The sequence below is a fragment of the Mauremys reevesii genome, linkage group 15 (genome assembly GCF_016161935.1).
Source record: "Mauremys reevesii isolate NIE-2019 linkage group 15, ASM1616193v1, whole genome shotgun sequence".
Lineage (NCBI taxonomy): Eukaryota > Metazoa > Chordata > Testudines > Geoemydidae > Mauremys > Mauremys reevesii.
The window spans coordinates 7,005,281-7,028,590 of record NC_052637.1 but is presented as its reverse complement, the minus strand read 5'-3'; the positions used below and the strand labels follow the sequence as shown (position 1 = coordinate 7,028,590).

The 23,310-nt window shown below is 49.8% G+C and overlaps 1 protein-coding gene across 1 annotated transcript; it reads right to left on the bottom strand.

Annotated features, from left to right (window-relative positions):
* Window positions 1–1,222: 1,222 nt before the first annotated feature.
* Window positions 1,223–13,755, bottom strand: LOC120383955 (zinc finger protein RFP-like). The gene is made up of 8 exons (XM_039502278.1): window positions 13,647–13,755; window positions 11,543–11,964; window positions 10,020–10,115; window positions 7,463–7,702; window positions 6,664–6,686; window positions 4,553–4,668; window positions 2,977–3,009; window positions 1,223–1,734 (listed from the first exon to the last, which is right to left on the bottom strand). Exons 2-8 carry the CDS (start codon window positions 11,957–11,959, stop codon window positions 1,223–1,225), a joined length of 1,437 nt encoding a protein of 478 aa, XP_039358212.1. The 5' UTR covers window positions 11,960–11,964; window positions 13,647–13,755.
* Window positions 13,756–23,310: the final 9,555 nt, after the last annotated feature.

The following is a 23,310-nucleotide window of genomic DNA, read 5'->3' as shown; positions in this document are numbered from 1 at the left end:
ATGGGGTTGAATTAATGTTACAGTCTCTCACTTTCAGAAATATTTTATAGATCTTGATCTCATGTTCTCTCGCCTCCCTTTTCTTTAATTTCACCTAGTTTTACACATTTTCTCTAGCACTCCTTTCCCATCTGTTTATTTCTCTGCATCTCCCCAACCCTTCTCTGTTCCCTATCACAGATCATTCCACTCCAGGTTCCCAGTTCTCTCCCTTGAGTTTATCCCTTCCTCTCTTGCTGCCTGCCCCGGAGCATTTCCCTTCTCAGGACTATTTTGCTTTCATTCTTCAGTTGAGTTTCCCGACACTTTCTCCAGGCTTCTGTCTTTACACTGGTTTTATTTCATTTTTTCTCTTTTATTCTTTCATTTCTTTCCCCCGTTCTGGTTAAACCTGCCTTGTACTTGACTCTCCACACCTTCATCCAGCTGACATCACCACACCCTCTAACCGCTTCCCACTATAGTATCCCTTCCTGCATGACTTGTAGGTCAGACTCCAGTTTCTGGGTCTCCCTCTCCCAGGCTCCCTGCTCCTGGGGAGCCTCCAGCTTCTCCCCAAAACCCCAAATCCTAATTAATTAATTCTGTGTCCCTGCCACCCCCACATCTGCCTGTCCCTAGCCCAGCTGTTAATTCTACTCCTCAACCCCCACATCACTTCTGTCCCCAGCCTCTCCTCAGCTCTGCCCCTGCAGCCCCACATCTGCCCCGCTGGGCCCCTCTGCTCCTCCTGCAGCACCAGGGATGGGAGGGAGAGCGGGGAAGAACCCCTGGGGCTGCAGGGAGGGGGAGGAGCTTTCAGGGGCCATAGAGATGAGCTATCGGGGTTGGGTAGACAGGAGACCTCCAGGTCATAGAAACTAGGATGACTGTGGCTAGAGAAGCCCATTTTTCCATTCCCAGTGGGCTCCCCCCCACCATGTCAGTGACACTGACCAAGGATCCCCAGAGTCTTCCTGTATCATAGAGGACAGCAGCACACAGGCTGCACAATCCCTGGGGCAGTGATGAAATTGGCTTCTCTACCTCACCTAATGCTCTCTGTGGTTTGACACCAGAGACTGCACAGAGTTGAGACTGGATGCAACTTCCTGGGTTGCAGAGACTTCATGATAGAAAGTCCACAGAAGCAGATCATAGTGACTACATAGAGCTAGAAGGGCTGATTTCAGGCTTCCCAGTGTGATATTCCTCTCCCTCTCTCTCCCCCCACCTTTGGGTCCTAGGGACACAGGCGGAGCCGGGATCCTACCCCCAGCACCCAGAGCCAGGGTCGGATTCTCTTCCCAGGGACGGAGCCTGGTGGGAAAGTGAAGATCGGGGCCTTGTCACCAGCATTGATAAATGTCACCTGCCCCCGGTCACAGTCCAGACAAACCCGGATCCTGCTAGGGACCCGGCTCAGGGGCAGGGGGGTCGCAGGGGTGGTGAGAGCCCAGAACTGATCCAAGACATACCCCACAGCACAGATCCCATCCTCAGGGCTGATCTGTCCCTTCCTCCTCACAGACTCTCTGGCCACCCCCACAAACCAACCTCCCCCACCACCCACCTCTACCTCCCAGCAATGTCTCCCCGAGGTGAATCCCTCACAGCCCAGCACACAGGGCTCACTGTCAAATCTTTCAGGACTGTCAGGCAGATCCTGCTGTCTTTCTTCCCATCTCACACTTTTCCAATCCTCAGACAGGATGAGTTGGGGATGAACCGTGTCTGGATCCAGAGTCACGTTCACTGGCGAGAGAGAGAATCAGAGCATTGGAGGCAGAGCTCAGCCCTGGGGAAGACTGAGACCATTTCTCACATTCCCCAGCAGCCCTGTTCTGGCTGGGACAGTCCTGGCCTGCATCCCAGGGAGCTGCTTCTGTCCTGTGCACCTGAGACTGAGCAGAGATGTCACTGCAGTTCCTCACTGTTTAATAGGAACCAAGTCACTGATTTCTCATTTGTTTGCAGAGGCTTCAGTTCCTCCTGCTGGGGCTGCCCCATTCTCAGTGACAGAGACACAGCCAGGAAGGTGTCAGAAGCTTTCGGTGAGGAGGGATTAGAAGAGGCAGGTACCAGCTTTAAACCCCAGAGGGAATCTCCCTCCTCTAATGCAGCCTCCACTCCAGGGCCAAGGAACAGAGAGGAAGGGGCAGCATTGTGGAAGCGCCAATTAAGTCCAGAGAGTAGGAGGTGGCATTGGGTGGGGTAGCCCCATCCCCATCTCAGAGAGAAGGGCCAGCATCAGAGCAAGAGCATCTCCCCAGTCCATGAAAGAGTGAGCAGCTCTAATGGGAGATCCCAACCCTGCCCAAAGGAGGATGTTGGAGAAGAGCGATGGGGAGACCCCCTGCACTGGGGTGAAGGAGCGGGATCTGTCAGCACTCAGGGGAGGGAGCTCTCTATTCATTCCTCTCAATTTTATATTAAAAGTCCTGTGATTGTCTATGAAAACCCCAAGGTCAGAGTTAAGGGTGTTTGGATGCTGCTCAGGGAGAGTGTTTCTGATCATCAGTGTGGGCATGAATTCAGCAAAAAAGGTTGGTGTCAGGATTGTTTGTGTGACTTCAGTTTCTGACGTCCTCACTGTTTAATGGGTTTATTTTTAGGGCTGGGTGTCATGGCTGGGGTTAGTTTGGTTGGTAACTTTAGCTACAATCTCATGAAGATGTTTTCATTGGAATTTTCTCATAATTTAAACACATTATCACCCTGTCTGAATGATCCCATTTAAGCCTTGTCCTGGCCATCCTGACTTTTTTGACAAAAGTGGGGTGCAGAGGAACGAGCAGTGGGGCGAGTGGTGATGCCAGCCCCAAACAGGTGGGGAGGCAGAGCTCAGGCAGGGAGGAAGGCGGGGCTCAAGCTAGCAGCAATGCCAGTGCATGGGGGGCAGGCAGCAACACCAGCCCTGTTGGGGTGGAGCAGGGAGGGCTCGGACTAGCCCCACACGGTGTCCCGTTTTCCCTTTGGGTAATTTCGTCAACCTACCTCTTTTTGTCTCCAGTGCAGACGGCAGAGTGTCTGGAGGGGGAAAGGAGGAAAGAGATAACATTTGTGACTCCGCTATTCAGCGGCTGCAGGGGCCAGTGCAGACCTTGGCACAGGCTGTGGAAGTTCTGAACCAGCCAGAGCTACATCCCTGTGACAATGGCCCCCATGTGTCTTGCCCAGCGTGCAGAGTGTCAGAGGCCCAGCTTTACACTGCCCACCTCCCTCTGTCCCTCTTCCACCCGCCCTCACCACCCCCACCCCATTCCCAGCCCTCTCAGGAACACGCCTTGTGCCTGCAGCTGCTGGGGAGGAGGCACAAGAGGCCCCTGTGCTGGAGGGATCCCTCACCGTGGGGGAGGGGCTTTCTCCTTCCCCGCAGCCCATTTGGCCCAGACTAGCTGCCATATGGGACCAGAGCCCAGTGATGGGCTGGGTCCAGATTTAACAAATGGCCTTTCATTTAGGGTTCTAGATTTTGGGTGCCGACCTTTAAGCACCTGGGGCCTGGTTCTCGGAGGGGTTGGGCACCTGCAGCTCCACTGACTCCACCTGCAGCTGTGGAGGCTGCACAGCTCTGGAGCACCTGCCCTGCAGTTCTCTAGTTGGGAGAGAGAAACTCAGGTGCCCCAAATTAGGCCGTTTTGCTAAATTTGGGCCTGAATGTTGTGACCTTAGGTAAGTCGTGAATTTATGTGAGACATCCTGATGCCTGAGCCCCGCTACATCTCCTCAGTTTATCTGCTTTCCACTAGTTATTATGTTCAGAACTGAGAACTGGTACAAGGGTCATGCATAAGTTTGGCCAGACCGAGATTGTGCGTTTGTACTGACTGACTTGGCTTTCACCTGGTGAGCAGTTTGCTTGACATAAGGGAAATGTTGTCTTAAGTTGTCTTGTAATTAAATGATGTGTTCATACGTTCCTATGTGGGACAAAGATTTTTTGACCACACAATGTGCTTAAAAACATCAGACATCCAAAATGTACTGCCCAGGAGCACTTAGCAAAGTAAAAAAAAACCTATGCAGCAAACAGGGTCGAAGAGACCTATGCATAATCAGCGGTAATTAGCCAAACAGAAAAAAAAATAATGACATGGAAATAGCTTGGACAGAAAAAGCCCTGAGAATTAAAAAGTTCATGCATCTGCACTGTATGAGTTATAGAAGATACTTAATATTCATAACACTCAAAGGTGGTTGGAAAAAAACCTAATAAACACATAATTTGGATGTGTATAATATCTCAGACATTGTAAGGGTTAATCAGAGCTTCACAGAGAAATCCACTATAACTCGCTTATGGTCCAGGAGTAGGCAACTGGCCAGTACTTCTTTCAGTATATGTGTCATTTCTTACTTTCATAGTAATTGTAATTGCAAGGCATGCTTTAGATACAAATAAAGGTTTGAATTAATCAACCTGAGTGACTTGGACCCCAAGTGTGTGACATTCTCACACAACGATTAAATACACACATAATCTAATTATGAACCAATTGGCCAGAGATATTCTCCTCCGGTAGACTCAGATGCTCATCCCAATTTCCCCTCCTAGATCCCTTCTGGGTACCTTTGAACTTCCTCACAGTCTCCAGTAGCGCAATAGTTTTCTGGGAGAAATCACTGACTCGCTCTTCCAGTTCAGCAGAAATCTCCTCTGGCTGTTGGAACTTCCCCTTCTCACACCTGGACAGAATAATTTCATGTGATTCTATTTCATGTATTGACTCATAAGTTCTTGCTAATGAGCTGCTTCTCTAATGGGTCTGGAGTTAGAATTCCTCTGCTTCTCCCAGCCTCAAAGCAGGTGCAGCACAGGCCATGGCAGTGAAACCTTCCCCCAAAAGGATCCATTAATATTCTTCAACTCTGGCCTGGAGAGACCTGCTCTGGGGATAAAAGGGGAATTGAATCTCCATGGCCAATTCACTCCATGGCCTCCATGCTCTGAGGGACAGGAGGTTCCCAGGTGAAGTGTTGTAGAAATCTGACCACTAGAAAGTAGACTGAGACATCAACTCTCCCCATCCCAGCTCATTTCACACAGGTCTCCAAAGAGTCCTCAGGCGAGAAAGACTCTTGACCACTGCTGCCCTGGGCTGAATGGTAAGCAGGGCCCCAGCAATGACAGGCCCATATTCCATCCTCACTATCCTGAGGCAGCCAGTCCCCCAGGAAGGTGACATGTCTAGGAAATACTTGAGGTCAGTCTTCCCAACTGTATGGATAATTCCAGAGTCTTTCTATAAAAGGGTGAGAACCTCAGGATAAAATTGATCAGAGAGATTTGTATCCAGAATGTGACCTTCCTCCAGAAGTGAAAGTAAGCCGGTACAGGCCGGTACGGAGGACCGGTAAGAAAAGGAGACTGGCTGAGGGAGGGAGAAGCCTGCCCCCTGCATAAGAATAGTTTAAACTCAGCTATTCCCTGAGTGGTTCAGCCCTCGGGGTTAGGAGTGGTTTCTGGCATCCTTGTAGGGAGGGTGTGTTTGACCATGGCAGGAGCAGTCCTTGTCTGCCCCCGGGACGAGGGGATCTTGTCTCCAATACTAATATACACAACAAATACAAGCATTTGGCTCCACCGCTTAAATCCAGAGCTAATAAAAGCAGGTGGAAGGGGAAAACTCACTGTCACGTTGGTTTCTCGTCTCCTCCCTCCCCCTCCTCCAGCCAGGCTGCAGACAAGGCTCTGCATTCCTCCTGCCCCACCCCCAGCAGGGGTTCTCCTCTAGGCTCTAGCTTGCAGTAGGGACACTGGTTGAGATGCCTGCTGCTGCTGCCTGCATAAGTGTGTGACCATGGCAGGGGCAGTTCTTTTCTGCCCCCGGGATGAGGGGATCTCCTATACACAAAAAACACAATCAAAATCAGGAACCATTTCCAAGTTCAAATCTATCCCATTCCCTCCCCAGCAGAGGATGATGGTTGTGATGTCCAAACTGCTTGCAGATCCTCTTTGAAATGTTACTGAACCGTGCAGGGAACAGCTGAGTTTAAACTGTTCTTATGCAGGAGGTAGGCTTCTCTCTCCCTCAGCCAGTCTCCCTGCTGCAAGCTAGAGGGAAGCCCCTACAGCTGCTGCTCAGTGCCAGGCAGGGAGAAAGCACGGAGCCTAGTGTCTGCAGCCTGGCTGGAGGAGGAGGGAAGCCATGGAGAAAAATGTGACAGTGAGTTTTCACTTTTTCAGGCTTATTCCAATAGTAAAGTTTTATTACAGACAGTACTGGTAGTAGTAATAGTAGCTTTATTTTCTCTATCCATGTCATGCAATGGGAGGGATCCATGAAATACGTAGGAGAGGTGGGTTGCTTGCGATTGGACCATATGGGTCAGAAATGTAAATTACTTTCACCCCTGCCCAAACCCCAGGGCTCCCAGCCGGGGGTGATTTAAAGGGCCCAGCTCCTAGCTTCAGCTGAATCCCCGAGCCCTTTAAATCCTGATTTAAAAGCCCCAGGATTTAAAGGCCCCACCTCTTCTGATAGAGGCCATGCCTCTTCCGGTTGAGGCCCCTCCCCTCCCCCTCCGGGAGTACCGGCAAGTCCTTTAAGTTACTTTCACCCCTGCCTTCCCCACACATTTTGCTGTATAGCCCCTGCAAGATGTGGTGCTAACATCATCTCCAAGCTCTTTCCCAGTGTTGTGAAGTGTGAGGGGGCGTGAGAGAGAGACACATACCTGCTCAAGGTACTTCTGACATCCTAGAGGAGAGAGAGCGAGAGAGCGTATTTCAGTCCCACCTGGCGCACACAACACTCCAAAGAAGGGATTTTGGAAGTATGGGGGAAAGAGGCCATAGGCACCAACTTCCCCTCTAGCCAGCGGGTGCTCGAGCCCCCACTCCACTCCTTCCCCCAATTCCCACACTTTGCCTCTTCCCACCCCGACCCCTCACATGCCCCCACTCCACCCCCTCCGCCAAGCCCTGCCCCCATCCCACCTCTTCCTGACTGCTTTTCCCTGCTCCACCTTTTTCTGCTCCCTGCCCCCAAGCATGCCCCATACCCGCTCCTCCCCCATTCTCTCAGAGCCTCCTGCATGCTGCGAAACAGCTGATTTGTGGTGGGTGGGAGGCGCTGGGAGGGAGGGGGAGGAATTGATCGGCAGGGCTGCCAGTGAACAAGAGGTGCTGGGAGGAAGGGAGAGAGGGGGAGAGGGGGAGCTTAGCTGCCCATGGGTGCTAAGCACCCACTAATTTTTCTCCGTGAGTGCTCCAGCCCTGGTGCATCCACGGAGTCGGCACCTATGAAAGAGGCCCTTCCCTGGCTCCAGGGCCATGGATTCCCTAACTAATGGGGCTTTTCCATCTCTAATATCAAAGTGTCTGTGGCTCTGCAAAGAATAATAATAATTCACATTTCAGGAATGCACACACCGAGTTACACTGTGACCTCTGACTGCTGGACAGCAGTGCTCATGTTTTAGGAGCTGTCCTGTCCCTGTACTGGGATCTGGAGTATTTCTAACTCAGTCTTACCTGCAGGAATTCACTGGCTGGCTTCTGACACTTCCCTTCCATCTCACTGATCAGCTCACTGAGACGGGAAATCTCCTCCGAGAGTTTGGTGATATTTTCATTCTGTATCGCCTCGTTTTTCACAATCGCCTCGTTCAGCTCTGCCAGCTGGCCCAGCAGGAGTCGCTCTTGTTCCTCCAGGAACTGCCGCAGTTGCTGAAATTCAGACACAATCTTCTGTCTCTCCGTTCGTGTCTTTCTCTGTAACAAAACAATAGGGAACGGGCTGGTCAGGGACATGGCTGGAGTCTGGGGTCCTGTCACAGAATGCTGAGTGTGCAGGAGGGAGAATTTCTTTGCAAATTTTAAGTCACCTGACACTGTGCAATGCCCTGTGGTTACTAGAGGATTTTCTCACACCTTTCCTTTTAGCTCCAGAATCTCACAGAGGGACATTCCGCGTCTGACATGGCTCGAATAATGTATTATTGATGGCCCCAGAGATGCAGATCCAAAGCAGCAGGAGGACTCAGCCACTAGAGCTGGGTGACATTTTCTGCACAACATTTTTTTTTCAGGGAAAAATGCAGCTTTGTCGATATTGAAACGTTTCATAAATTCCTGTCACTTTCACTCAGTTGTTTTGTTACAAAGATAAATAAATGAAAAATCAAAATATTTTCTTTTAAATTTTTTCCAGAATTTTAAATGTGAAATTATTTGTTGGTTGAAAATTTCCTTCTTTTTTATATAATTATATATATATATATATATTAAATAAATGGTCAAAATTGAAACAAAACATTTTGATTTTGTCAAAATGAAACATTTCTTTTGACAAGATCTGGTATTTTCCCAGCTCTACTCAGAACCATGTGGACAGAGGCAGATGGAGAGAAAAAAACAGAAGAAACTATAACACAAAAAACCTCAGACTCAGGCACATCCACAAAAGCTAGAAATTAATTCACTAAGTGAAAGGAAAGCTTAGAATCTATAGAGGAACATGTTATCCATTTCTAGGGAGAGGATTTTTCAGGCCCTTTATATGGATGTGTGTGCACACATACACACACACACAGTATCCCAGGATCATGAAGCAATGGACAGAAGTCTACATTCCCCAAGGCCATAAAGCAATCATTTACAAGAGTGAAATGTGAAGGATATAAGCTGTACTAAAAGATAAATTCTAATTAAAAGAAAGTATCAGAGGGGTAGCCGTGTTAGTCTGGATCTGTAAAAGCAGCAAAGAGCCTTGTGGCACCTTATAGCTTAACAGACGTTTTGGAGCATTTGCTTTTGTGGGTGAATACCCACTTTGTCGGATGCATGGGACGCATCCGACGAAGTGGGTATTCACCCATGAAAGCTCATGCTCCAAAACATCTGTTAGTCTATGAGGTGCCACAAGACTCTTTGCTGCAATTAAAAGAAACTGACTTAACAAATAAGGAGGATGTGAACTGTAGTGAAAATAGTAAGGAGTGTAAAATAAAATATCTGGACAGCACCCTCAGGCATACAAGGTGAATGACAGGAATGGTGAAATTGTCAGAGCGCAAAAGGACTGTAAGCCAGAAAGGAGCAGAGGGATAGAACCCAACACATCACACCCAGGAATACGTGTCTCTATTTAAGCTGGATCTTAAAATTGTAAACAAAGATCGCACAAGAGGATTCCCCAAAACTAAACATCTTCCAAACTCTGGGCTTATACAAGGCTGAGAACTGTGAAACTGCAGAGTGACCATGTATCGGGGGGTTGTTCTAGTGCATTGGATTTTCTAATTCAAAATTCGGTTAGTTCATTACCTATGAAGTGAGTTTAATTAAACTAATAGTAGCTAATATGGAGTAGATAAAAAATAATAGTTGAAAGTAGCTTATGGCAGTGGTTTTCAACGTGTGGCCTGCAGACCTCTGGGGGGTCCGTGGACTATGTCTAAAGGGTCCACAAAAGACTTAGGCCTTGGCTACACTGGTGCTTTACAGCACTGCAACTGTCTCGCTCAGGGGTGTGAAAAAACACCCCCCTGAGCACAGCAAGTTACAGCACTGTAAAGCGCCAGTGTAAACAGTGCCCCAGCGCTGGGAGCGCGGCTCCCAGCACTGTAAGCTAATCCCCACGGGGAGGTGGAGTACCTGCAGCGCTGGGAGAGCCGCGACCACACACACACTTCAAAGCGCTCCCGCGGCAGCACTTTGAAGTTGCAAATGTAGCCACACCCTTAGACTGAAAACTGACTGAACAGAATTCAACTATACACACAGACAATAGATTTCCAAGGGGGTCTCTGCACCTCCATTCGAAATTTCCAGAGGGGTCCCCAAATGAAAATAAGTTGAAAAAACACTGGTTTGTGGTGTAGGCCCAAGCAGTAATTTCTGCTAAAACAATTAATTTTGATTTCCTTGTGATTATTCCCCACTTAACGGATTTCTGTTTTACCCCAAGTGATTGAGATAAAACATAATTGGGCCTCTAGCTTGCCCCTGCCTCTCCTTATTGCTCTGATTCAGAACGCCCCTCCATCCAGCTCGTTAACAATGCAGGTTAATAACGATGGACACCTACCAGATATTCCTGGCTTCTCATTTGTACACTCACTTTACATCCCAGCAGCTTTTCTCTCTCTTCCCTCAGAGTCTGCAAATAGGCCTGAATCTTTTCCTGGAGAAACAGAAAATGATTTGTGGGGTGTTATTTTTAGATTTAGGAGTGAGAGTGTGTGTGGGTGGAAGCTTTTCGAGCACAGACAAACACTCTATTGATGAGTGGAGAACCCAGTAGCTTTACGATATCACAGATACCAAGGAAGTGGAGTCATATTACTGGACACTGGGAGTGTTTTATTTTCAGGCTCGTTGACATTGTTTGATCTTGTTTCTCCATTGATTTACACCAACATGAAACTGAGGTTAGATGGTTGGATTTTTCATTCACTATGTGAAATATCCTGTTTTTAAGAAGGTTTAACAAACAAGGTGATACAAATTCTAGAAACCACCAAGGCTTGAAATATGGATTGGGATTCTCAAAGGAGACCAACTCCCACTGAATTTCAGCCCTGAAGCCCTGGAGACTGGACTGCTTGGACAGAACTGGTCTGAGCATGAAGGCAAACCCTATTAGATGTGTTGATTTTTGACAAGATTGTTTGGTGTTTGCCCTATTGCTGTCCTGAACCTTCCCGTGCTAATGCTGCCTGGGTACCTGTTCCCCAGCTCCCAGCAAAGCTCCCAGAAGGGGGTTCCAGAGATTTCAAAATTCTGCACTGTGGGAGAGCAGTGTAAGGCCTAATGGAACCAGTTTAGCCGGTTTTTCAGCCTGACACAGGTTAGCACCGCCCAGGAGTTCAATCCAGTCTAATCCCCATGGTATTTGGCATGGACCTGTACTGCCTGGAGCCCTTTTGTGTGTGGACTCAAGGTCCTCGGGGTCTACACAGTGTTTAGCCCGGTGATTTCCTCTAGTACAGGCCGGCATTAGAGTTAAACTTCTCATGGAGAAACACTGGAGTTCTGAATCCCAGTGGGAAACCTCATCTCCATTCTGGGCCTGGGACCTTTACCAAGGCATCTTTCCCTCCTAATGGCCTTTCTTAATTATTGCTCAGTCAGGAGACAGCTGTATTGGATCCCTCCCAGCACTGGGTGAGGCAGACTCAGCAGAAAATATTCCCACCCTCCCAACTGACAGGTTCTCTGAAATACTCCAGACAGGTGGGACAAGTAGGTTCATGATGGAATTTTTCCACAGGGTTCTCTGCAGCCATAACCCTTCTGTGGAGAGCTGGACCCAGCCCTGTGGGACAGGAGCTGCCACGGGGGCTGAGTATGGTGGGTTGCGGGTTCTTCACTCCCTTTTCACTCCAATGTGTAAGACTTAGGACATTTATCGATGGCCTCACTTCTCCATCTGCATGACCCTTTGGAGGATTCCCAGTTGCTGGGAAACCTATTTGGGCCTGAAATCCTCCATTCCTCTCCAGTGGAGCTCACTGAGTAGCTGTCTGGGGCTCAAGGAAACCCTAATGATGGGGGAAGGTGAGTTTCCCAAGGCTCTGGCTATGGAACTAACAGTTGGTTATTTCCTACCTGGAATTCTTCAGCAGCTTCCTCTGCAGGAATGACGGTGTGATCTCTGTGCTCCTTGGATCTGTCACACACCAGACAGATGGGGATTTCGTCCTCTTTGCAGAACAGTTTTAGAGGCTCCTTGTGTTTCTCACACAGTCTCTCTGGTTCTGGTTCCTTCACTGTCTGCATCCTGAGTTCTCTGGCTGCTTCCACAATATTCCTGAGCTGCCTGTTCAGCCGGAGGTTCCTCTGGGGAAAGATCTCTCTGCACTGAGGGCAGGAGATGTCTGTATCGAATCCCTCCCAGCACTGGGTGATGCAGGCTCGGCAGAAATTGTGATCACAGTCTAGAGACACCGGATCTTTAAAATACTCCAGACAGATGGGACAGGTCACTTCATCCTGGAGAGCTTGTGCTGGATTCGCAGCAGCCATGGCTTCTAGTGCAGGAAAGAGACCAGAGAGGAATTTACTTTCACTTTCTTCTTCTCAGAAATGAGTTGATTGAAGTTTGCATTTTTATTAGGCATTTCTTTTCTGGGTGTGTCTCATGCTGTTTGTTTTTTGTGTACTGTAAAGAATCTTTGAATGAAGTCTGATGAGTAGGACCCTACCAAATTCACGGCTGTGAAAAATGTTTCATGGACCATGAAATCTGGCTATTGTAGGGAGTGACAGGATTGGGGGCACCCCAGCTGCTAGTCCTGGCCCAGGCTGGGAATTTCTATTCCCCTGCAGGGGCTGGTCCCAAAGCCGTCTCAGACCCACCTCTGGGAACCTCTCCTGGCTGCAGGAAGCTCTGTGGCTGCTGGCTGGAAGCCCAGCTCTGAAGGTAGCACAGAAGTGAGGGTGGCTGTCAGCCCCTGACCAGGGTGGAGAGGCAGCAACCCAAGCTGTCAACCCCCAACCAGGATGGAAGGCTGACGAGAACACCCAGATGTAGGGTAACCTGCCCCGCCCATACCCTGCAGCCCTCACTTCTGCACTGCTGTTGGTGGTGGCACTGGCTTTGGCTTTAGGACTGGGTGTCCAGCCAGAAGCCGCTGTTCTCCAGCTCCCCTGCTCTGAAGGCAGCAGCAGTGCAGAAGTAAGAGTGGCAATCCCACAAGTCCCCTACAGTAGCCTTGTGACCCCTTCCATCATCCCCCTTTTGGGTCAGGACCCCCATGATTTGAACACTACAAAATTTTCAGAGGCGAACACCTGAAACTGTAGTAAGAAGAGGACCTGAAACATAAAGCCTTGTATTAGAGGCCTGGTATGAGGCCTGAGGCCTGAACTAAAGCAGTCAAAACGTTGCTGATAGAAAGCAAAGTTAAGTTGTAAGCAAGAGGCAGGCCCTGCTCGTAGAATCTGGCAAGCACAGGACTGATGTTGCAGAAACACATATTCCTAAGAGGTGCTGGGCACAGAGCACTCACCAGTGGTACCAGAACACCCAGATACCAGCACATTCCCCAAAGAGAGCAGGAACACACTGACCCATCCTGTAGATAAGGTCAGGATGACAGCATGATGGATAGAGATATTTTAATCAAACCAGCATGTACAAGGCAATGGGTGGCACACTGGTATGTCAGAGGCACTATGCAACTTGTTTGAATTGGTGTATACAGCTGTATCTCAGAAGGAGTGTCTTTGACCAGCCTAGGGAGCAGTGGAAAGTCCCACCACTGACTGAGCTACATCCATTGTCATGAGCATACATGTCTTAGTATCCTCGTAGAATCTGCCAGGTGCTATTACCGTGCTTCGTTGACAATAAACCTGGCCGGGTGCTTTCACTGAAAACCGAGTCTGTGGATTTACGGGGCAGTTTAATTAAGGTTTGCTGTCTCCACTATCTCCTCACCCGCCTGACTGCCGCTCGCATCCCCGCTAGTCTCCTCACCGTCCACCCGATGCGCCGACTACTCGACTCCTCCCTCCTCCCCCACCCGCCTGCCTGCCGCTCATCTCCTCTCCCCCTCCCGCCTCCTGGCTGCCCACCACTCGCCTTCCCACCCATCTCCTCACCCCCTCCGCCTCCCCACCAGTCTCCTCACCATATGCCTGCATGGCTGCCACTTGCCTCCTCGCACCCACACACCGCCCACCGGGTGGTCATCCCGATTCATCCAACCCCAGGAACAGCTCCACTGATTCCTTTGCTGCCTCTAAACTCAGCTGTTTGGCTGTTTCTGTGTCTTTCACCAGCTGCCTGTTTGGCTTGAGATTTCTCTGTTGCACAGTTTCTCTGCACTGAGGGCAGGAGACATCTGCATCGGATCCCTCCCAGCACTGGGTGATTCAGGGTTGGCTGAAATTGTACCCATGCTCCAGAGTGACAAGTTCTCTGAAATACTCCATACAGATGGGATGAGTAGCTTCATCCTGGAGACTTTCCACAGGGTTCTCTGCAGCCGTGGCTCCCTCTGTACAGTAGAACAGGGTCAGGTTCACTTTCCTGAGCTCAGAAATATGCCCCACCTGCAGCACAACTGGGTATTTCCCTTCCTGGAACTGACTCTGCTGTTTGCTAAAGGTCAAGCACCAAAGAAAGACACTGTGTAGAGAGGGAGAGGGGGCGTTGAAATCTCACTAACCATGACTAACAGAGTTGAGAGGCTCAAAGGTGAGTTAGTGCTCTTAGAGGGGTCACGCGACCCTCTTCTGGGCAGGTCATCCCACTCTGGAACTCCCCCCCAAATTGGTCAAATCCGCTCTCAGGGAGGTCCTCTGCAGCTGAAACCCATCCTTATTGGTAGAGGGCGGTGGGAGGAGTTCTTAGAGGGGTCACATGACACCCTTTGCTTCCACTCATGTGTCCGTATTGACCCCAGAAGTAATACCCCCATGGGACAGGTCTTAGAGTGACAGGTGGGTGGGTCCTGAGGGGTCAGGGGAGGGGCTTATGCTTGATTGATGGTAGGCCCCTTATACTATAGCCTCCTTCATGAGAAGCACTGTGTGAGATCTGTGCTCGGGGGATCTCTCACAACACACTTACACGGCTTCCCTGTCCTCTTCACAGAACAGATTCAGGGATTTGTCATTTCTCTCATATAGATGCTCTTTTCCTTGTTTGAAATCCAATTTTTAATTTTTTCCACTATATTTTCTGGCTGATAGTTATTTCAGAGAGCCCTTTTCTGGATCAGGGTTCTGCAGCTGGGGCAGCACCAAGGATCATAGTCCCCCTTTGTCCATGTCTCACAGCTTGGCAGAAGTTGTGCCCACAGTGTATGGTCACTGGGTCCGTAATATATTTTAGGCAAATGGGACATTTGGTTTCCTCTTGGATTTCCCATACAGGAGTCACTTTGGCCATGACTACTGGGATCTCTGGGCTTCTGTTCTTTCTGAATCAGAAATGGTTTTGCTGATAATGGGGAGGTGCCTCATATCAGCAGCACAAAAGCAGAAAGAGGTGAAGAGAAAGGAAAGGCCAGGAGGTGGAGCAGGAGAAAGATAAGGAAAGAAGGAAACAGGAACTACTTAGGAAAGGAATGGGAGCAGTGCGGTGTAAAGAAGCAGAAATAGAAATGAAGGAAAAGAAGAGAAGGAAACAAGCAAACAAACAAGAATACAAAAGCTTAAACTTAGGGTCTGTCTACACAGTACATGTCCAGATGGGAGTCTGGCTGGATTGTACTCCAGTGTCTAGCCCACACAACCTCCTTGCTGCCATGGCCTCACTGCTATTGGTAGTTTGTTCTCTCCAGCAGTGTCAGCATGTGTACATGTACCCAAGCTGGGAATCACACCTCCCAGGTGCTGTGTAGATGTGCCATCAATCGAGCTAGGACATTCTTAATGTAAGTAGGATCTGAATGAGCTCGTTCCTGACACCTAGTGAGGAGCTGGGGAAGAGGACTTCAGGAGCTGCCCTTGTTTGCATGGACACACCCACCCTGCCTAGGCGCTCAGCATGATGGGGCTGCTTTGCCAAAATGGTCACTTTTGGCTGGTGTTGTATTACCAGTCACTTTGTTATTGGGGCGGGTACTAAGGGGTTGTTATCTTTCAGCAGAACTGTGCTTGGCATTCCCTGATTGAGGGACTCACCCTCAACTAAACTGCACTCGCTGGGCAGGAGATGTGGGTGCCAAAGTCCAGTGCAGTTGAGAGAGGGTTGGGATAGGTACTTGTGCCTTTTGATGTGGGACCCAGACACTATTTGATCTTTTCTTTCTCTACTGTGTAATAACAAAGCTGATTGAGACTCAAGGATGGGTCTGGTTGCACATCAACAAAACTGAAATATCAGATAACCAGGCCTAAGCATTAGGCCTGCTTTGGGACACTGTCTCTGATACAATAGACTGCCCTGTCTATGCCAATAATGAGGCTGAAATCACTGAGAGCTGTGCTAAGTTGTAGGACCTCAAGACCTCCCAGAGAAGGTGTGGCAGTGAGCGGACAGCTGGCTGAGTGGCAGGTGAAGTGGCGAGTAGAGCGGTGATCTGCTGGCAGGGTGCAGCCAGTGCCGAAGTAAATGCCTGGACAGCAGAACGAGCAAGGTGTAAACCCATCTTAGGCCTGCTCTACTTAGATCAACCTAGTGACAGTTATTCAGGGCTGTGAAACATTGTGTGCTCTGAGTGCCACAGCTAGATCAACCTAACCCCGATGCAGACAATGGAATTCTGCTGGTGACCTGGCTACGGCCTCTCAGAAAGGGGGATTAACTACAACAATGGAAAAAACACTTCTGTCAATGCAGGATGCACCTACACTATGGCACTTCAGCGACCCAGCTGTAGTGCTGTAGCTCTGCTGTAGCAGTGGCTGTAGTGTAGATATACCGTTATTCTTACTGAGACCTGGTCTACACCTAAAACTTAGGTCAGCCTAGCTACATTGCTTAGAGCTGTGAAAACTTTCACACTCTGTGTGATGTAGTTAGCTCGATCTAACCCCTGATGTAGACGCAGATAGGTCAAGGGAAGAATTCTTTGTTGCCCTAGTTACTGCTTCCCCTAAAGGTGGATTTACTGTATTGATGAAAAAACCCGTCTATCGATGTAGGAAATGTCTACGCTAGTCACTCATTTCTACAGGCTCTCGGCTGGTGTGGAGCTTCCAGCTTCTTATCAAAACACCAAATCCCAATTAACTAACTCTGTGTCCCTGCCACCCCACATCTGCCTGTCCCCAGCCCCACATTAATTCTGCCCCTCAACCGCCCCATCTTCCCAGGGCCGGCTCCAGGCACCAGCCTACCGCGCACGTGCTTGGGGCGGCACCTTGGGAGGGGGCGGCGATCGGGATTAGTTTTAATTGTTTTTGGTTTGGCCAGGTGGCGCTGGGTGGGGGCGGGACTTGGGCGGCCCGACACGACGCTGGGGGGTGGAGACTTGGGCGGTGCGATGCGGCGCTGGGGCGGGACTTGGGCGGCCCAACGCAATGCCCGGGGACTTGGGCGGGCGGGTGGGGACTTGGGTGGTGCGACGCGGCGCTGGGGAGGCGGGGACTTGGGTGACGTGACTCTTGGGGGCGGGACTTGGGCAGTGCGGGCGGCCAGGGACCTGGGCGGCGTGGACGGGCGTTGGGGGCAGAGACTTGGGTGGCTCAGTGCTCGGGGGGGGCGGGGACTTGGGCGACGCGGCGCTGGGGGGGGTGGGGACCTGGGCGGCATGATGCGACGCTCAGGAAGGGGTCGGGCAGCGCTTGCGGGGGCAGGGCGGCGCTCTTTTATTTTTTTGCTTGGGGTGGCAAAAATGTTAGAGTCGGCCCTGACTATTACCCCCCAACATATTTGGAGGAATCAGTTAAAATTCCTGCAAACATTTGTGCAGTAAATTAACTAATCTTCTTTTGCTGTCCTTGTGTTCACAGTGATAGAATCATTTAACTAGGGTGAAATTTTCAAATGTGCCAAAGACCTTCTCTGCACATGGGTCGTCCACTGATTTAGTGAAACTTGTGCAACTCTTTCAGTGGCCATTCTTAAACTGGTTCAATAGTTGACTTTAAAAACGGGTTGCACCAATTTAACTATGCATAAAACCTCAAATTGTAAATTAGCTTAATAGTATCCTTCCTTCATTTAGCTTAAGTCAGTAAGGAATTGACATGCTAAACCAATATAAGGCATTCGGAAAAGCAGGTTGCATTAATTAAATAGCTAAACAGTGCAACTATTTTTATGTAGACAAGCTCAAAGTGCTCGGTGCTGCAAGTCTGGGAGGCAGGAGAAGTGAAGCAGCCACGGTGTGCCTGGGGTGGAGATGGAGCAGGGGTGAGCTGGGGCGGGAGGTGTGCCTCAGGGTGGAGGGTGGGGGTTGGGGAGCTGCCGCAAGGGGGTGCCTAAGGGCGGAGTGGGGGAGCTACCTGGGTGGGGCGCTTCAGGGCGGGGGGGAGCGCCTCAGGGCGGGGCCAGGGGCACGGTGTTGGGAGAGGGCGCAAGGTGGAAGTTTCGCCTAGGGTGCGAAACATCCTTGCACCAGCCCTGCTCATGGGCAGCAGGACTGGGGGCCTCTGTTATAAGAACACTCAGCCTCAGTGTATGGCACAGGCACACAGCACTGAGATGGGGTGTGGAGCTGATAACAGACATGTTTGGTGCATGGCCCAGGCACAGAGCACTGGACACGGTGGGGAACTGAGAATAAGTAGATTCAGTGCATGGCACAGGCACACAGTGCTGACCTGGGGTGGGAAGCTGATGATGGGCGTGTTCAGTCAATGGCACAGTCACACATCACAGAAACTGAGGCAGAGAGCTGGGAATGGACAGCTATAGCTGAAACAAGCTCACCATTCAACAGGTTGTTTTTCTAAGTGCTCTCAAATTGACATGCTTACTGACATTGTCATGAAATTTGCTGGGCCTCATCAGGAATAAGGGTAGGGGTGGTGGGCCTTTTGGTGTTCTTTCACTAAGGTGCTCCTGAGACATGGGCCTATTGCTAGAGCCAATTGTTTGACTATTATTGTTCATATGATCAAGAGACAAAATAACCAAATTGTATTGCCTAAAGACAAAACAGTGCTCTACAAAAAAGAAACATCCATACCCTCCTTCCGGGATGCAATTCTTATCCTGCAGCTTGCTTACCTTAAACAGAAGGTGTGCTTCAAAAATACACCCCAAACCCACTTATATACTGTGGCTGTTTACAAGTGAGAAAACACTTTATACATCACCTAAGATCTAACCCACCAGTTCCTTAAATTGTTCTTCTGTACCATTTTCATCCCTGTTTTGGAGACCATATTCCAAACTATGTGGGTGAAGAGGCACAGCCTAACCAGTGCTAGGACACACCATTCATGTATCCTGGCTTTGGCAGGCTTCCTATTTTCTATTGAGAATGCTGACTTCAGTTTTGCAAACTTTGGTGGGATATTTGATATTGGTGAGCAGAATTGTGGGAAGAGCACAATACATTCAGTTAACTTCCCAACACTTCATTCATATATATATATATATGAATGAAGTGTTGGGAAGTTAACTGAATGTATGTATATACATATATGTATAAAAATAGGTTTACTATGCACATAATGCCTAATAATAAGGTATATACTACACTTAATATATATGTGTCAAGTAACAGGTCCAATAAAAAAGTAACATCATCAAAATATTCTAGTTCTTATTACATTTTTGTGCACATGTGGGGCTGAAATTATGGGTCTGATCTTTTTTACATCTGAAACCCACCAAGTTAATTTATTGACATATTAATTATTATTATTTATTAAACTCTTCAATAAGTGTCCAGTCAATGCTTTGGGCATCCTTAGCAATCTTTTAAAAATACTTGTGTGAAGAAAGAGGCCTGGGCACTATCCCAGGAGCAAATAAAATAACCTGGCAGCCACACAATCAGAGCAAACAATGAATAGTGAAGGAGCTGATCTTGCTGTGTGGTTAAGTTTACACTGTGAGTAGTTCCACTGACTTTATGTCAAGCATGTGGTTAAGACACTTCATGGACCTAAATAAATCCTCTCAGAAACAGCAGACACAGGGCAGATTCCTACTTGATTCCATCTTGTGAATATAAAAATTAAGGAAGAAAACATTAAAACCAGGGAGAAGGGAGCAGGCTCTGGAGCTGTGGCAGAATGAGAGAGTCTTCATCTTCATTGTAACTTGATCTAGACAACAGGAAGGAGGAGTGGGGGGGACCTCATCATAATGAGCATAGCACTAATTAACACTAAATCATTTAAGTCAAACATTAAAGAGGACACATTAAATAAAAATGGAATAATGACATTGTTAAGTGAACTCTTGCATATTATAGAGAGCTCTCCCATCAGCATAAGAAAACCACCTCTGTGAGCAGCAGAAGCTCTGTTAATGGGAGAAGCTCTCCAGCTGACATAGTGCTGTGCACAACAGAACTTTTGTCCCTGTAACTTACGTCAGTCAGGGGTGTTGGTCTATTCACACCCCTGAACAACATAAATTCTGCCAACTTCAGCTGTCGTGTGGACACAGCCTCAGGCTCTTCTCTTTGAGAGAGGAGTATGGTTTAGGATTGTAGTTACCATTTTCCATTGTCCGTTAGGTGGCTTCCCACCTAGCATGCTGGCTCTTGTGGATGGCAGTGTAAGGCACGTGCCTATCTCTGTTCATTGTGCCGGAAGACTAGGTGCCTAAGTCAAGCTTTGTGGGTTGCAGTGTTCTTCTTGTGATGTTCTAAGCACCTAAAAATTAAGTGCGGGTGATGCTCAGCATTGTAACACCTAAGTCCCTTCATGGACCCCACCCCCAGTCATTTATATTAGAAGTTCACAGAAAACAAAGACACAGACCTGGCCGAAGGTGGGGTGTTTCCTTTTTCTCCCTTTAGATCCCATCTTTTAGCTCACGGCCACCCCAGGTGAAGGGGTTTTTCAATGCAATAGCAAACACGAGGCAGTGATCTCATTATACAGTCCCAGTGGAGATGAGGCAAGTGACGCTTTCACCTCAGTGTAGCTACTCAAGGTGATTGTTAACCCTCCTAAACACCCCCCAACCCACAGAATTCTCCTTGACCAGTTACACGGAGGTGAAACAACCACTTGCCTTGTCTACACACAGATTGTACAATGAGAGAGAGAAACCTGCACCCTAGTATAGACAAACCCGCAGAGACTGTCTCTCAGAGCAGGTCCCATCCCATGAACTCCCCTGTGGACACCACATAGGGTTACCATCTGCCCGTATTTCCCCGGACATGTCCGGCTTTTTTGTCTTTAAATAGCTATCTGGGAGGAATTGGTAATAAGGTTAAAAGGTCCGGGATTTCTCCACCTCCCCTCCCCGCACCTCCGCCCCATGCAGAATGCGGCGCGGCTGATTGGGCGGCTGGGCCTGATTGAGCCGCTCCCATTGGCCTCCAGCAGCCAGAGCCCCTCCTCCGCTCCCTCCTCCCGCTGCCTCAGCACTCTGTAGGGGAGGGGCTGTGTGCTCGGCAGCCTGTTTGGTTTGGCTCCATGTGGCATGGTGGTAAGGGGAGTCCTGGGGGGCAGTCAGGGAGCAGGGGGGATAGATGGGTCAGGAGTTCCGGGGCTGTCAGGGGTGGGGGTGGGGAGAGGATCAGAGCAGTCAGGAGCGGGGCGGGGTTGGATGGGTTGGGAGTTCTGGGGTCCTGTCATGGGGCGGGAGTAATTGGATGGGGCACAGGAGTCCCGGGGGTCTGTCTGGGGGTGTGGATAAGGGTTGGGGAAGTCAGGGGACAGGTAGGGGGTAGGGTGTTAGGGGGGCAGTTAGGATGGGGGGGTCTCAGGAGGGGGCAGTCAGGCGACAAGGAGCAGGGAGGCTTAAGTAGGGGTGCGGCTCTGGGGGCAGTTAGGGGCAGGGGTCCCACGAGAGGGCAGTCAGGGGACAAGGAGGCGGGGTGCTGGGAGTTCTGGGGGCTGTTGGGGTGGGAAGTTGGAGGGAGGGGATGGGGGAAGGGTGGGGCTAGGGAGGGGCTCGTCCCCAGTCCTCTTTTTTGATTGTTGAAATATGGTAACCCTAACACCACAGCAATTGCTGATGGGCAGAAGAAATGTGAACAGCACAGTTCATATCTCTTGAGCAGGGCCGGCTCTAGGCACCAGCCTACCAAGCACGTGCTTGGGGCAGCACCTTGGGAGGGGGCAGCGATCTGGGTTTGGTTTTGTTATTTTTGGTTTGGGTGGCGCAACGCGCCGCTGGGGACTAGGGCAGCACGATGCGCCGCTCAGGGGCGGGGACTAGGGCAGCTCGATCGCCCTTCGGGTTGGGCGGGGACTTGGGTGGTACGCCCGCGCCGTTCGGAGGCGGGGGCGAGCGGCGTGCCGCGCCGCTCGGGGGCAGGGACTAGGCGGAGTGCCGTGCCGCTCGGGGCGGGGACTAGGGCGGCGCGATGCGCCGCTCGGGGTGGGGGGAGGGCAGCACTCTTCTTTTCTGCTTGGGGCGGCAGAAATGTTAGAGCCGGCCCTGCTCTTGAGCCACCTCTGAATAAATTCAGCACCACTGGAAACAAAGAAGAGAGTCAGCACCATGTGTTCAGCCCCCTCCCACAGAGTCCAGCTGAGGAATTCCTGATTGACATGGCTGTAGACAGCAGGAGACAGATAGCAACGTGTCACAGCAAAACCCCAGCTCTCATCAGAGGGACATGCCGGTGTTTTCCCTGTTGATGCTCAGTGGACACAACCAAGTAGGGAAGCAAATCCAGGGACTCTACCCCTAACAACTGCAGCTGGAAAATTCAAAAGGAACAAACCAGAATTGTCTTTCATGCTTTATTTACTGTAAATACCCGTCAGAGTGCACAGGAGCTGAGAAGCAGCTTTAATACCCACAACAATAGAAAACAGACCCACAGGTTTTGGGAACAATTATTTTTAATGACACTAAAAAGGCAACAAAGTCAAGGAAGTAACAAGTGAAATTAATGAGTGACAGTCGCACCTTCAGTGATGTTTATAAATCTCTGTCCCTTTTCTTCTCCCTTCTCTGGCACACTGGTCATTTTTACTCGCCATTTTTCTAGCCCTCATTTCCCATCCCTGTTTATTTCTCTGTGTCTTCCCCTCTCCTCTGATCCCTTCACAGATCATCCCCCTCATGGTCTTCATCATTCCCCGGAGTTTATCCCTTCCCCTCTCACTGCCTCTGGCTCTTTCCCCTCTTCAGAGTGTTTTTCTGTTCTTGTTTTGATATTTACTTTTCACCCTTTCTCCAGGAGTCTCCGTTTATTTTGTTTTACTTTATCTTTTTCTTGTGTTTTCTCTGGTTCAGCCCAGCCTGCCCCCCCACCACACCCATGACTCTCGCAGTGTTACCAACCCCAGAACTTAATAATCATGAGTCAGAGCCAACGATCATGAAATTGACCCCCCCCAAAACTTGAGGGCTCAAACCAATGTATAAATGTATCCTGGTTTATCTTCTGATTTTTGAACTCTCCCATCCAGTGTTAACAGCTCTCCTGCAGTTACAGGGGAAGGTGCCTTGGGCCCCTGCAGCAGGAGCTCAGGCTGGGAGACCCCAATGAGATCCAATGACACAGATCTGTACAAACCGCTCCCTGCTGCTGCGGAGCTTCCAGCTTCTCCCCAATCCCCCAAACCTGATTGATTCATGCTGTGTCCCTGCCACCCCCACCTCTGCCTGTCCCCAGCCCAGCTGTTAGTTCTGCCCCCTGCCCAGCCCGCACCTCTGCCCCTCAGGGCCCCTCTGCTCCCCTGCAGCCCCAGGGGTTCTTCCCCCTCCTACCCCTGGGGCTGCAGGGAGGGGGAGGAGCTTCCAGGGGTCACAGAGATGAGGAGCCAGAGGCTGGATGGATGGAAGTCCTCCAGAGTCATAGAGACTGGGGTGTGTGAGGCAA